This window comes from Balaenoptera ricei, chromosome 19, assembly GCF_028023285.1.
Source record: "Balaenoptera ricei isolate mBalRic1 chromosome 19, mBalRic1.hap2, whole genome shotgun sequence".
NCBI classification, from domain to species: Eukaryota; Metazoa; Chordata; class Mammalia; order Artiodactyla; family Balaenopteridae; genus Balaenoptera; species Balaenoptera ricei.
Window position 1 is genome coordinate 59,480,935 of NC_082657.1, and position 15,259 is coordinate 59,496,193.

General features: G+C 51.1%; 1 protein-coding gene across 1 annotated transcript; it reads right to left on the reverse strand.

Annotated features, from left to right (window-relative positions):
• Positions 1 to 2,551: 2,551 nt before the first annotated feature.
• Positions 2,552 to 14,228, reverse strand: KCNG4 (potassium voltage-gated channel modifier subfamily G member 4). The gene is made up of 2 exons (XM_059903774.1): positions 13,389 to 14,228; positions 2,552 to 3,322 (listed from the first exon to the last, which is right to left on the reverse strand). Exons 1-2 carry the CDS (start codon positions 14,226 to 14,228, stop codon positions 2,552 to 2,554), a joined length of 1,611 nt encoding a protein of 536 aa, XP_059759757.1.
• Between the last annotated feature and the right edge of the window lie 1,031 nt (positions 14,229 to 15,259).

The window sequence follows — 15,259 nt, forward strand, 5'->3', positions numbered from 1 at the left end:
GAGGAAAAAAATAGAGCCTTTAATTAAGCCCCACATGTGAGCGATCAATTCCAATTTTCCACTTCTAATTTGGTAAAGGATTTCCACCGGGCATGTACTGAGACGTTATAGAGCCTCATAATGTTGGTGATGGGCTCACCTATTTTTCTTTTAGTCCTGGCACATTTTGTTCAGATGACTGGTACGGGAAACAGAGGAAAACGGAGAGGCCTGGGTGGGAGCCAGTCACAGGATGGGCTGAGCCAGAGTGGGGAGTTATTGCCTCAGGCACGCAGCACAGAAAAGTCTCCAATCAGAAGAAGAAGGACCGATATGGGGCCTGATGTGGGTCCCAGGCCTTCCCTGATCTGGGGTGAGCTCGCCCCCAGTGGGGGACATGACTGAAACGGGGGAGGGTATCTAGAAATTTGCACATTTTTAAAAAAATCATTATTTGCAAGTGCTGCACCTTGGGATTCAGAGCTCTCCACTCACACAGCAGCCCTGAGGGTCTTCGTGAGACCCCAGCTGGAAAACCACAGACCTAGCCCAATGCCTGAAACTGACAGAGAGGGGCTAAAGTCACAGGTGGCTTTTCTAGGGGGTAGGGCTTTTCCTTGTGAGACTGGCCACCTTGCCACTATGCAAAGCGCCTATTTGGTGGAATAGCATGGGAAGGACTGGGGGGTGCCCTGCTGACTTTTGGGGGGTTAGAGGGACGGGGACATGTGTGTCTGTCAGCTGGGAGGGCATCCGGAGAAGTCAAAGGGAGCGAGGACTCCCCACGAGATCAAGGCCAGCTTGAAGCTAGATGCTGATGTGGGTGCCCCCTGTGCCAGAGCCTGAGGCCACACTGACCCTGGCATTGAGGTCAGGGGAAGGCGTGTGCCCAGCACATAGTAGGCCTGCACTAAATACTAGTGGAATGAATGAACAGCACGTTAAGTTGTCCCCACTGATGAAATGCTAACCCGCTTACACGTGAACTACATCAGATCCACAGGTCCACGATCTTCTCTCCATCATCCATTTGCAACCCCGTGCTCTTAGCGGATTTACAGCCAACGGTGTGCAGCTGTGCACGGCCGAATCACTGGTGGGAGGTGCCATCGAGGCCTCTCCCAGGTGTGCTCAGCTGGGGAACAAAAGATGAGACTCCAGGGCTGCCACCACCTTGTACGATTAATGACGTGGAGGAGGCAGGCCCTCATGGCTTGCCTGAACTGCTCGACTGTTCCCTGTTCCCAGCTGGTCCTCCTGCAACCCATCCCACCATCATGATCATTCACACCTGCAGTCCGTTCACATCACCCCTTTCTCCAGCATCTGCGATATCTCCTCTCCATCTACCGAAATGTCCCAGTCCACTACACAGCATCTCATCCCAGCCCACCTTTCCAGCTTCATCTCCCAAAACAGCCCAAACAGCCCTCCGCATTCAACCCCTTCCTGTGTCTCTGTGAAGCCCTCCGTGAGCCAACTGCCCAGAAGGCACCGCTCTTTCCCCTCTGCTCAGGATGCACTGCTTTTATCGCTAATGACTTGGTCCTACCTCTGCCTCCTACTCTGGATGCAAAGGGCCGGGTCTGTTAATGAATGAATGGATGAGCAAATGAATTCATTTAAATATCAGCCAAGGACGTCTATTCTCTGGCATCAAGGGGTCGGGGTGGGGGGAGGGGGGAGCAGGCAAGGGGCAGATCCTAAGTCTGCCCTCGTTTCTACGCTGCATCTGTGGTGGCTTAGCTGAGAGCGGAAAGCCGAGGTCCCCGCAGTGCTGGAGGAACCAGCTGCAGGAATGGTTCTCTCAAGGGACAATGCAGTGCCCTGTGAGAGGTAGCCTCTGCCAAGGCCAAGGACCGGATAATTGGACGATGTCTCACCAAGAGCCCACGTGGCCAGGGAGGACCTGCTGTGCTGACAAGTGCCGCTCCTGTCCAGGTCCCAAGTGCGTCAGGAGGGGTGGCAGGCCACCATCCCCCACTGTGGGACTTAACGTGGAGGCCAGTTCTGCCTTCTCGGCTAAGAGCTTCCAGAGCTGGGGGGAGGCAGCTGCATTAGAAAAATGCCATTGGTGGTGTAAGCGGTAGGAGAACTGACCCCGGCTAGAACCCCCAGTAGAGCTGGGTGGAGAGACCTGATCAGAAGGGTTTGCAGTGACTGAAACCTCCAGTTCCTGGCGGTGGGTTGGCCCAGGAAAGAGGGTCTTCGGGGAGGAATGGAATTCTGTAGGCTTGGTCCTCTAGGTGTCTGGAACCTAGCCTGGGTTGTTGAAGACTCTGCAGGGAAGGAAACGAGATTAAAGGGAGACAGACCTAACCCAGCAAGAGAACTTGCTTGTGCTCAGCGAGGGGCAGGGAGAGAGGAGACGGCAAGTGACGTGGACGTCGTGGCCAGGAGGGTCAAGAATCACCCAACCAAACGTCTTTGGCCTCAAGCCCCTCCTAGCTCTGGGAGTGACCCCCAAGCTCTAGAAACACACCACTGGATGATGTAGGTGCTGGTGTTCTCCAGTTCGTGTAAGCCGAGGGCGATGGGCTGAAGATCTGGAATATTCAGGGGGGATTTTGAGTTACATGTATGCGATGGGCAAGGCAGGGCCCTCCAGGATCAGGTCTTGGACGTCGTTTAAGAGTTCGTGTTCACTGGCCGTGGCCGCGTTCTGCAGGCGGCGGAAGCGAGCCTCCAGCCTCTCCTGCTCCTTCTTGAGCTCCAGGTAGGAGTGCGAGAAAATGTGAAAGATGGACGTGGCCGGGAAGGCCATGATGAGGATGCCGCTCAGGATGCTGCTGAGCGCCACCATCTGGCCCGGCACGCTGCTCGGGACCATGTCTCCGTAGCCCACCGTCGTCATGGAGATGACGGCCCACCAATAGGAGGCCGGGATGCTGGTGAACTCCAGAGCTCGCCCGGACTCATTCTCGGCCACGTAGACCAGAGGAGCGAAGAGGGTGATGGCTACGCAGAGGAAGAGGAGGAGCAGGCCGAGCTCGCGCGTGCAGCGGCGCACGGTGAGGCCCAGCGTCTGCAGCCCCAGCGAGTGGCGGGCGAGGCGCATCACGTAGAGAATGCGCAGTGCCCGCAGCACGCGCAGCGCCAGTCCCGCCTTCTCCAGGTACGAGCTGCGCCTCGGCCTCGCGCCGTCCGCCTGGGGCTCGTCGGACACCGCGAGCGACACGTAGTAGGGGGAGAGGGCCAGGATGTCGATGATGTTCAGGGGCCCTTGGAAGAACTGGCACTTGTTCTGGGCCTGGACAAACCGCAGGCAGAACTCCAGGGAAAACCAGGCCACGCAGACGGTCTCCACGATGAAAATGGAGTAGCACTTACGCGAGCACTCCCCCTGGAGAGGCGACAAAACGCAGGGTAGGGAGGGGCCGGGCAGCAGCGTGGGAAATGGCGAAATCAGCACACTGAAAAGCAATGCCGTCGATCTGTAATGATACCGATATCGATTCCATATGCAGAGTCTCTGTACTAAAGATATATTCTCTCTATATTTTATATATTAAATATATATTAATATATGAACACGTACTAATATATAATATATTAATATTTATGATACACACCATAATATATTACTGTAATATGTATTATATAATACATATCACAATATACTGATATATTAAGTATAGCTTATATTAAACATTAAATATATATTCTCTATATATTCTTTGTATTGCATATGGTCTCTATATTCTATATATTATCTATCTATCATTTATCTATACATCGATGGAGCCCTGTTGTAGACTCTTAGTCATCTACTAAAACCCCCTTTTTACATAGTTCTCAAGTTGTGGCTGTGCGCATGGCCAGTCAGCTAGATCAGAGACCACTTTTCCAGCCTCCCTTGCAGCTAAGCATGGCCACATAACCAAGCCCCCACCCACAGAATATAAACAGAGGTGATGAAAGCTACCTCCAGTTCCAGGAGTTTGGTGTTGGCGTGAGTTCCTGCACACTCTTTCTCCCCTTCCTGTGAGCCAGGACAACCCAGATGGCCCTGCACCCCAGCTTAGAACCAGCAGATCGGACCAACGCCCTGGGAAGCATGAGCATCATGGTGGGAAAAATCTGGGTGTCAGAATGAGAGCTGCCCACTCGCCTCGGTCCCTCTTTATGAGAGAAACCAGCTTCTATTGTGTTGAAAGCTGTTCTGTCGTGAGGCCTCTTGGTTAGAGCAGCCAGGTTTCTCCTTTATGACATAAGCACCTCTTGGGTACCAGGCACTGCTCTGGTGCTGTCACTTAAGCCCCACAGTGATGCCATGAGCAGGCAGCCCGGCTTCATTTATGGCCCAGGAAATGGTCCCGAGCACTGAGATAACTTGCCTGAGCTCACATTCATAGTAGATGGTCTACCAGAGATTATGCGCTGTTTTGTAACTATTTTGCTCGCCATCCTGCATTCATTCATCCAACAAAATTACATGGAGGACTCACCTTGTGTCAGGTCCCATGCTAGACTCCGGAGGTAAAGGACTAGAGAAGCAGACGTGGTTTCTGGGGGCTTGGAGCCTGGGGCAGGCAGAGAGGACACCGGCAACCCTGTGATGCGGATTGCAACTATTTCCCTCCTGAGATCCCAGCCAGGTGGGGATCCAGTGGGTTCCTCACTGTGTCATTCACACCCCTGCCCCTGCCCCCAACAGAGACTTCCGCTAGCCCCTCTGCTACTCAAAGTGTGCCCTAGAACCTAAAGCATCAGACTCCCCTGGGAGCTTGTTAGAAACACGCAATCTTGGGCTCCACGGCATTCCTGCGGAGCCAGAATCTGCATTTTAACAATGATTTGTGTGCACAATAAGGTTGGAGAAGCTCTGGTCTAGTGCAGTGGTTCTCAGCCTTGACTGCATGTGTTAGAATCACCTGGGGGGGCTTTGAAAAATCCTGATGTCCAGGTCGGGATACCAGAGATTCTAATTTACTTGATCTAGGTTTTAGCCTGAGCGGTAAAATTTTCCAGAAGCCCCATCAATGATTCTCATATGGAGCTAGATTTGAGACCCTGACTCTAAATATTACATCTACATCTTCATCTCTATCTGCACCTATCTCTATATTGTCTCCATCTGTGTCTATATCTCTATCATCTGTATCTATGACAGATGAGTGAACCAATGACCAAAGCCAGTTGATTGAGTGAAAAGCAAGATGTTGACAAGCACAGTTTTCTTTGGATTAAAAACCTCTGACGTGGAAAAAGAAATTATTTCCAGTGCCTGGGCTCACAGGAATACTAAACTGAAATATTCTTTTTGTCTGGCCTTTGAAGAAAGAAACAGGCTGGACCGTCCTGATCTCTATTTGCCGGTGCAGTGCTGGGTAGCTCTCTCCCTTGGTTCTCTGCCTCGGGAGGGTTGAGACAAACGGAAATGACTCAGGTAAAGAAGTTAGCAGGCTGCTGCATCTGCAGATACATGAAACATTGTAACTGCCCGTTTGAGATGATTCACTGGTTGCAGACATAGCCTGCCTGGTCTGTTTAAGGGTAACTATCCTTCTCCTATCCTGGATTTTACAGGAGGCTGAGGAAATTCTCCAACACACTAGAGGTCTTTGCCATGACTGCCTGGGGTTTGCTTCAGGATTCTGGAAGGCTCAGGAGTTTTGGATCCTGATTCCCCAGTCCTGCTGCAAACTTGCTGTGTGACTTTTCCGTAGTCACTGCCGCTCTCTGTGCTTTAGTTTCTGATGAAGAGGGTGGAACAGAATCAGTATTTCTCAAAGCTGATTCATAAGCCCTGCATCAGAGTGCCCCAGAGTGCTTGTTACAAATGTGGATTCTGGGGCCCCCATCACAAAATCAAAGCCCTGGAGTGAGGCCCAGGAATCTGCATTTTGGCAAGGCCTCCTGTTGACTCAGAGGCACCTGGAAGTTTTTCAGCCTCTGGGCCAGATTCTCTCGATAAGTCCTCTTTCATCACTGACATTCTGGGAGTTTTTTCTTTGGTGTAAGAGCCTTGTGGGGCCTGGGAATAGTCTTCCCAGACCAGCGACCCAATAGCTCAGGAAGGTGACTCCTGGGAGGCAGAGGAGGCTCTGTGGGTCCTTCCTCCCTTTGCCTCTGGTGCTGGCTTTTGGATGTTCCAGGTACGCACCACCCACCTCCCACCGGCCACCTCCCTGCCCGGCAACAAGGGCTCTGCCGAGTCACCCCCTGCATTGCTGCTCCGCTTTGCATCCTAAACCAACCTCCCAGCACTGGTCCTCAGAGAAATGCCCTGTTAGCGGCCGGCATTGGAATGGCAGGGGTTTATGGGGTTCGAGCTGAGAAAATAATTCCCAGGCCAGGCAATATTTGAAGAAAACTAGAATGGAAGGAAAGAAAAAAGTCACTCTGTCTCTGAGGAAGTTTCTGGTTGTATTCTGTAGGTAGGATGAACGACTCATCCTGGTTTGCCCAGAACTTTCCAGGTTGAGCAACAGACAGTCCCAGGTCACCAGAACTTCCCCTCAGTCCTGGGCAAACCGAGATGCTTGGTCGCCCCCCTGGGGGGCTTGTCACCACAAATGAGGCGTGCTCTGATTCCTTCCTGCAATGCAGAGGAACATGACCAGCCCCAGGAAGGCCGGAGGGGTGAACGCCGTGAGAGCATGGACGAATGTCACAGACGGATATGGGGCGATGTTTCCATCCAGGTGAAGTCCAAGAGCGGGCAAAACTCACCTGAGGTGGACAGAATCACCAAAAAAGTGGCTGCCTCTGGATGGGGTTGGGAAGACCACAAACGGACCTGAAAGGACATTCTGGGGTGATGGGAATATTCCATGTTAAACAGGGCTGTGGGTGTGCCCCATTTGTTACATTGGACAGCTAAGACTTGTGCATTTCGGTGTATGTAAATTTCACCCATAAAACTGTAAAATAAAAATAAAATGAATGAGCATTGTGCTAAATGATTGGGGGTGGGAGGGGGTGGAGAGAGAGAGAGAACCAGAATGGCAGACTGTGGACCATCATGAAAGCTGAGACATGGGTACTTACTGGAGGTTCATTAGATTATTCTATTTACTTTGTAAATGCCCCAAATTTTCCATCCGGGAAAGTTTTTATTTTTATTTTTTAAATCAGAGTTGGAAATCAACACCACAGTGAGATACCGCTCCACACTCACTAGGATGGCTGTGATTATAAGGACAAAAAATAACAAGTGTTAGGAAAAGGGGATTAAGTGGTACAGACTACTAGGTATAGAATAAATAAGATACAAGGATGTAACGTACAGCACAGGGAATACAGCCAGTATTTTATAATATCTTTAAATAGAGTATAAGATACAAAAATATCGAATCACTCTGTTGTATACCTGAAACTAATATGATATATTAAACCAACAATAAGAAAAACAAGTGTTGGTGAGGACGTGGAGAAATTGGAACCTCCCAGACATTGCTGGTGGGAATGTAAAGTGGTATAGCCGCTGTGGAAAACAGGTGGGCAGTCCCTCAGAAAACTTAAACATACATTTGCTATATGACCAAGCAATTCTGCTCCTAGGTATATACCCGAAGGAACTGAAAGCACACATCCACACAAAAACTTGTCCATGAAGGTCCACAGCAGTGTGATTGATAACAGCCAACAAGTGGAAACAAGCTAAATGCCCATCAACGGATGAATGAATAAACAAAATATGATCTCTCCATATGATGGAATATTATTCAGCCGTAAAAAGGAAGTCCTCACGTGCTACAAAGCAGATGAGCCTTGAAAACCTTATGCTCAGTGAAAGAAGCCAACATAAAGACCATATATTGTATGATTCCATATCTATAAAATGCCCAGAAAAGGCAAATTCATGAAGATAGAAAGTATGTTCGCAGTTGCCTGGGGCTGGTGGGATGGGGGCAGGGAGAGGATGGAGAATAATTGGAAGTTTGTGCAGTGTTGCTTTTTAGGGTGATGACAATGTTATGGAATTAGTGGGGATGGTTGCACTACTGTATACTAAAAATCACTGATTTGTGCACTTGAATATTTGAGGGTATGAATTATATCTTAATAAAAAAGAAACTCGAGTTTGAGTCTGAATGGCCAAGTCAGTCTGGGTGAGGCAGGGAGTGAGGTCCACAGCCTTGCCCCATCCTTTCCTGAAGCTCCAAAGCAGAGCTGCTCTGAAGGGCTCTGGGGTCAGAGGGAGGCCAGGGCTCTCTGAGGACAAAGCCATTGTCCCTGAGGGTCCATCCGGACAGGCTGTCCAGCAGATGGGCTGCAGGTGCAGCGAGGGCCAGTTCTAGAAGTTCCATCTGGGAGGGACTCGGGGCCAAAGTCTTGACCTTGGAGTCTCCCTTGCACCCTCTGTCTCTCTCACAGCAATGCCTGCCACCTCCCTCTTTGGGAATGAGGCCAGAATCGGCCACGTCTTACCCGCTTAGCTCAGTGCTGGTCCCACTGCCCCATTCAGCAGTTCCACCCACCTCCCTCCCTTTCCTTCCTCCTGGCTGTGAAATCCATCATTTGTGCCTCTGGCGCTGGCCGCGGTCCTCCCCCTCCCGGTGCCTGGTGGTGCTGACTCACGCCTCTCCCCGAGAGCCAGGTCTCTCTGCCATCCTCCCCTCCTTCAGGCCCCTTCCACGGTCCTCTCCCTTGTCCCCCTCGCCTTGAGCCGCCGTCCCTCCTCCCCAGCCCTGTCCCTACCCTTGGCTCCCTCTTCCTAGCCGCCCCGACTCCCCAACCCTGGCACATGGGGGCTCTGAGGGGGGGGCTAGGAATTGGGCGCACAGAGACCAGGGCAGCGTGGTGAGGCAGGAGGGACAGCATGAAGTATGTATACTCAGGAAAGGGGGGCCCATCCAGGAAATGGGGAACAGTGCTTATTGGCTGGGATATAGGGAGACTCAGCAGGGGGCAGGGAACCCCCCCCCCCCCAAACTCCCAAAACAGGTTAAGAAGAATTCCGTAAAGCCATTACCAAATGTCACTGAACACAGAGAAGCTACAGAGCGGGCAGTTCTCTATGGAGCTGATCCATGATCCAAGAAAGGGCCAGGTAGGAGGAGACACTGGCTCTAGCACGAGACTTTCTATCAAAGGCGGGGAGGAGTGGGAGGGAACTGCAGCCCCAAAGGTGAGCTGCACCCGCACCAGGAGGGAATGTTCCATCAAGGGCCCCCAGTGGTTCCACCTGGTCTTTAAAAGTCTCTCTGTAAAAAAAAAAATCTCTCTGTGCCTTCCTTCCTTCCCCATCCCAGCGAGACGCGGAAAGCACAGCACAGGGCACAAGGGGGTGGGGGAAGCAGAGCCCCGCCATCCCACCCCCAACCGCACCGAGGCTCTGCTCCCATCCAGTGCACTTTGCACAGATGCGATCCAGAGTGTGTCCCTTCGCAACATCCCCGAAGTCCGAAGCAAACCTCTGGGCAGAAGTAGAAGCTAGAACAGGAGGCGATGTGAGAGCATGTGCCTGTGCTTGTCCCCAGGGGTCCCACGGACCTGGGAGAGAGTTTGAGGAACAAAGCAGATGTGCAGGCGGGAGGGGCATGAGCGAATCCCAAAGGTGGGTAAAAATTGCCACTGCTGGCTCTGTGCCGGCACATCATAAATAAACCATCAGTCCTGTTGCCTCCCTCTGAGCAGGTGCTGTCATTATCCTCATTTATAGGTGAGGAAATAGAGGCACAGAGAAACAGAGTGACTCGTCCGAGGGCAGAGCCAGGTAGCAGCAGTAAGGAGGAAGAAAAAGGTCAAGAGGAAAGGACCATGTGTTCAGCTGTAGCTGCCTGGTGACCTTCTGACTCCCCCAGAGGGGGGACAAGGTGCTCTGAACAGCAGAGAGGCCAGGCAAGGGCTACAAGGAAAGGGCGCTAGGGCTAAATGGCAGGGGTGACAGCCCTGGCAGAGGACCCGGGCGGAGGGAAGCAAAGAACCTGATGAATCCACCACTGGATGGACGGATAAACACACTGTGGCATTTACAAACAGTGGAATATTACTCAGCCCTAAAAAGGAATGTAGTACTGACATAGGCTACAACACAGATGAACGTTGAACACGTTATGTGGAGTGAATGAAGCCAGAAACAAAAGGCCACATATTGTATGATTCCATTATATGAAGTGTCTGGAATAGGGACGCAGAGACGGAAAGCAGACTGGTGGTTGCCAGGGGCTGAGGGTGGGGGTGGGGAGCGGCTGCCTGATTGGTCCAGGGTTTTCTTTTGGAAATGTACTGGAACTCGATAGGGGTGTTGGCTGCACAACCTTAAGAACATGCTAAATGCCACTGAATTGTTCACTCTAAGATGGTTAATTTTATGTTATGTGAATTCCACCTCAATTTAAAAAATGGAGCTGGGATGCTCATGATATAAGCTCCAAGAAAGTGAGAAATTTGTCTTATCTGCAGCATCTAGAAGAATAGACTTAGTAGGCACTCAGTGACTGTTGATGAATGAATAAAAGGGTAAATGTGGTGACTTCCTGTTAACTAGTACCTGATAAGTGAATAATGATGATGACTAACATTTTTTGAGCACTTCCTGTGTGTCGGCTTTGTTCCAATCACTTTACACGAATTACTCTTTTAATCCTCACCATAACCCCCTGAGGAAAGGGCTAATAGCATCCCCATTTTACAGGTAAGGAAACAGAGGCTCAAAGAAGTTAAGTGACTTTTCTGAGATCATTGAGTTCATGAGGGGTGAGGCCAAGATTCAAACCCAGAGCGTCGGCACTCAGAACCATTACCCTAGACAGAGAAGCACTTCACAAAGTCCAGATGCCTTAGAAATGCTAAGTGCCACTGAGGCTGAGGGTCTAGCCTACAGGTAGAGGGCCGAGCATTGGAAGAAGGGGTGCAAGGGGTCAGGTTTTAGAGCCAGGCAGAGGTGAGCTCAAATCTTGGCTCTGCCACTTACTAACTTTGAGCTTAGGAAAGTGATAAAAAAACTTCCCTGAGCCTCAGTTTCCTCATCTGTAAAATGGGAGTAGAAGTGGTATTCACTTCCCAAAGCTGTTACAAGGATTAAGTCCATCCTGTCAAATGCCAGCCTCCTGAAGGGCACTTAATAAGCATCAGTTCTCTCATCCCTTCTGGGCTGAGCTCCCCCAGGGAACCCAGCAGAGTCTGAATGCTTCTGGAGGTGCTTAGGCACTTGGCTTGGTCTTTCCTGTCCACAATGCCTCCTGCCTCCTCCATTTTAATTTGTAATCTCAGGCACAGACCTTGCACCCCAACTGCCAAGTTTACTCAAGGGATGTTGCCGTAAGAAGCTAGAAGAATTAAGGGCGAGGAAAATACTTTCTTCACAGGTGTGCTAATTCTCCAGCCCTGCGTGCCACCTCTTCCGCGTCTGATGGCGGTGTCCTGCAAGTCACATCCCCTCAGGATGACTTGAACCCTCACGCCTCTTGGGCACTTCCTGTCCCCAGAAGTAGCTGCCCAGCTTTGCAGTCGGTGCTGAATCGCTGCTTTCAGACTGATAAATACGAAATACCAGGCACGTGTGGCCGGGAAAGAACATCGTCTTTTTATGTAAATGTAAGGGCGCAGTTTGAAAGAACAAAGCCCGCCTGGTCCTCAGCCTCCAGGCTCTCTCAATTACCATCGAAATAGACACACATTTTTTTGGAGGGCTGCATCTCCCAGCCCCTCTCCGGGCAGAACACCCAGGGGTGGCTTCACAGTTGCACAGAGGTTGCCACTGGACCGGGGGCATCACCTCCCTCGTCCCACGAGGAGAAATGGCTGCCTGATTCCCCGGTTCTGCGGGCCTCTTACCCACCTCTGATTTAATTTTCCAAGTCCCTGTCACACCAACCTGTGTTCATACCCTGGGTAATTTTCAAAGCATTAGGCTTTGAAAAGAGCTTGTCCCTCTGCACAGTCTAAATCCTGGCTCCCTGAAAATCCATCCCTAAGAGGAACAGGCTTGTGAAAAATCCAGGGGTCCTTCCTCAGCAAAGGGGATCAAGGGCACCCTTAGGGGACAGGGGACGGAGGCCCCTTACTTTGTCCTAATCTTTTTACTGCAGAGTCCACATGTAAATATTTCTGTGAACAAGCAGGCTATTAAATTACATGATTTCGTGCTAAAGAATGAAAAAAAAAAATGCCTACAATTAGAGCTATAGCCCTCTCTATGCGGAAAAAAGCTGTTTGAAAGTCAAAACATTTTGGGTGGTTTTCTTTAGGACAACATACTAATAGGTTGAACAAGATACACTTTAGTCAGCAAATATTTACTGAGAGCCTACTCCGGGTGTGAAGCAATGGCTGGTTCTCCATCTAAGTCCTCTCTGTCTGGAAAGTTCTCTGATCCTCCCTGGGATATATGTTTAAGAGAAGGGAACTTAGGTCAACTGACACCAGTTATAAACCATATACAGCCTGCACTGCCGTATGTATATGTTTTATTTATCGGCTCTCTCTCTGCTGTGATGTAAGCTCCATAAGTTAGGTGTTGGGGAGCCATGGAGGACTATAGAGCAACATTTTAACTTAGGAAACAATCCAGTTCTCAGTTTGAAGCTCTCCAATAACCTTCCCAACAAAATGTTAGATTCTTATCTCATTTCTCAGACCATCCGGCCCCCTGGGGGGTGTGGGCGGTCTTCCACAGCTTCCCGGACAGAGAGGGCAGGAGTGGGCAAGCAAACGTTTCTGCTCTGGCCTCCTGGGGCAGGGTCACTTCCACATCAACTCATCTGTGAGCTCCCCATCTGGTGGGACTGATTGGGAGGCTCGGGAACAAGGGCCGAGAGTCTCTGCCATCATCGGCCTCTTCACTCGGTTACTCCAAGGAAGCTAAGTGCCCTGAACCTCAGTTTATTCATCTGACAAATGGAGCTGAGATGCCCACGAGAAGGTTGGCTTAAGGAGGTAGGGAATCTGGTCCTGGTCTAGTGCCTGGCACAGAGTAGCTGCTCAGTTAACATGCGATGGGTGCACGGACTGTGTACACCTTCATAGTGATGTCAGCTGTCTTACAGAAGAGGAAACTGAGGCTCAGAGAGGTGGAGCAATTCGCCAGTGGTCACAGAGCCAGGAGAGGCCGGGCTGGGCCAGCTCAGCCCACTAAGACCACGGTGGCTTTGTCAATGCCTGGCGCTCTCTATCAGAGGCAGGGCCCCTCATGACTTTCACGGGTGCCCTTTATGTGCTTCCTTCTTCAAAAAAAAAAATGTATAAAACTATCTTTTACCACTGCATTGGTCTGAAAATGAGCACAATTCACACTGGATCATATTTCTTTCTTTTTCGGTTGTGTGGAGTGTGGGATCTTAGTTCCCTGACCAGGGATCGAACCCACACCCCCTGCATTGGAAGGGCAGAGTCTTAACCACTGGATCGCCAGGGAAGTCCCTCTTTCCTTGTTGTTTGCAACGACATTAAACGTTTTCGTGGGCCCTCAGTGCCGCGGGTCCCGGGCACCACGCCCGGTAGAGAGATGGAACACTCACCTTGCCCTCCTCCGCCCTCAGGTCCGGCATGGTGCTAACGCACAGGCTGACGGCCATGGTGGCCACGAAGAGGATGGACAGACAAGCAAAGACCTTCCCGGGGAGCCCCGACTGCGGGTTCTCCACCATCTCTCGCAGCCGGTTCCTGAAGAGCGCCCCGCGGGACGTGTGCACGGCGGGGCGGCCGGCTGCCCGACGCTGCAGCGTCTCCTCCGTGCGCAGCTCGGCCACCTCGTCCAGCTTCCTCAGCAGTGTCTGCAGGCAGCACGTCTCCAGATTGGCTTCTTCGATCCCCCAGTAGGTCAGCTCCTCCTGGAAGGACAGCACACACATCTCCTGGAGGAGGACCAGCTTGCCTGCCGCCAGGAAGCTCACGATCACCCCGAAAGCGCTGGGGCTCCGGTCAAAGAAGAACTCTTGGTTACCCTCGTCGTAATCGTCGCAGAGCTGCGCGATCTCCTCGTGGCTCCGGCAGAAGCGGAGTTTGCTCAGGCGGCTCAGTGGAAACTCGTCCAGCGTGCTCCACGGAAGGAGGTACCGCTTGCCCCCTACGTTGACCAGCATCTCCTTCTTCAGGTCCGCCGTCCAGGAGGCGTCCTGCGCTCCCAGCTTCCGGGCCCTGCGGTAGTAAATGCCCTTGATGGGCGGGGGCTCCACGGGGCGTGGCAAGAACTGACTCAAAGGGCCGCAGGAGCCGAGGTGATGGTGGCCGGGATGCAGGCCCCTGTCTCTGGAAGGCATGGCTATCACCGAAGACGTCCTGGCGCCCGAAAGGGACAAGAGCAAGAGAACGGGGGAGACATCAGTCTCAGGGCAGAGTCCTAGACAGTATCTCCTCATGTCTGCTTTCCTGCAACTGCATCTGCATCATTTATCCTTTTAATCTTCCATCCAACACAGATTTACTGAGCACCTACTATGCGCTCGGGATCTCAGTGAACAAAAAGAGATGATGATGACATCCCTTCCCTGATGGAGCATTTATTTATATCTCAGAAGAATCTCCCTGGAACAGCTGTGTCACTTTCAGGCTGTGTGGTCTTGGGCATGTAGCTTAACCTCTCTGATCTCAGCATTGTTATGGCAATGACAAGACTTGTCCCAACTTTGCAAAGTACAGTTGTTGAAAATAGAGCTTAGGGTAAAACTTTGTCAAGTTCACTGCCAGGTTGCGATCCCTTACGGACTGCCACCCCAGGTAGGTTTCTCAGCCTCTCTGAGCCCTTTGCTTCATCTGCACAGCTGCGGTAGTTTGAGTACCCACCCCACTGGGCACAGTGAGGGTTATGTGCAGTAATACACGTGAAGTGTATATTAAGAACACTTCTAGATGCTTCTGACATGCCAGGCACTGACCCACATGCCTCTCCTATGTTAACTCATCTCAACAACCCCATGAGGTAGACATTAGTACATTCACTCTACAGATGAGGAAATTGAGGCCCAGAAAAGTTAAGTAACAAGGAACTGTATGTGGCACAGCGTCGGACTCCCAGGAGAAGCTCCACAACGATCACCTGAGCCCTCTTATTTGCTTTCCCACTTAGAGGACTTTGCTATCAATGAGAGCACTCCTCCGTGTTCATTGGGTGCTTGCCTCAGCCACCTTGCTGTGTGACCTTGAGTCAGTTACTCCCCCTCTCTGGGCTTCGGTCTTGTTATCTGTGAAATGAAGGGGCCTCTAATGCTCTCTCCATTTCAGACCTATTTGGGATGCTTGACTTACAGGAAATGTTTTAGATTTAGCCCATGCATTAAAAAAAATCATCGCCACAATATTTCTCATCCTCAGCCTCCCACAACTGTTTCCTGTGCTATTCATTCTAGCCAGAGCTGTTTCCAAAGCATCCATAACCTTACATTCCAAGATG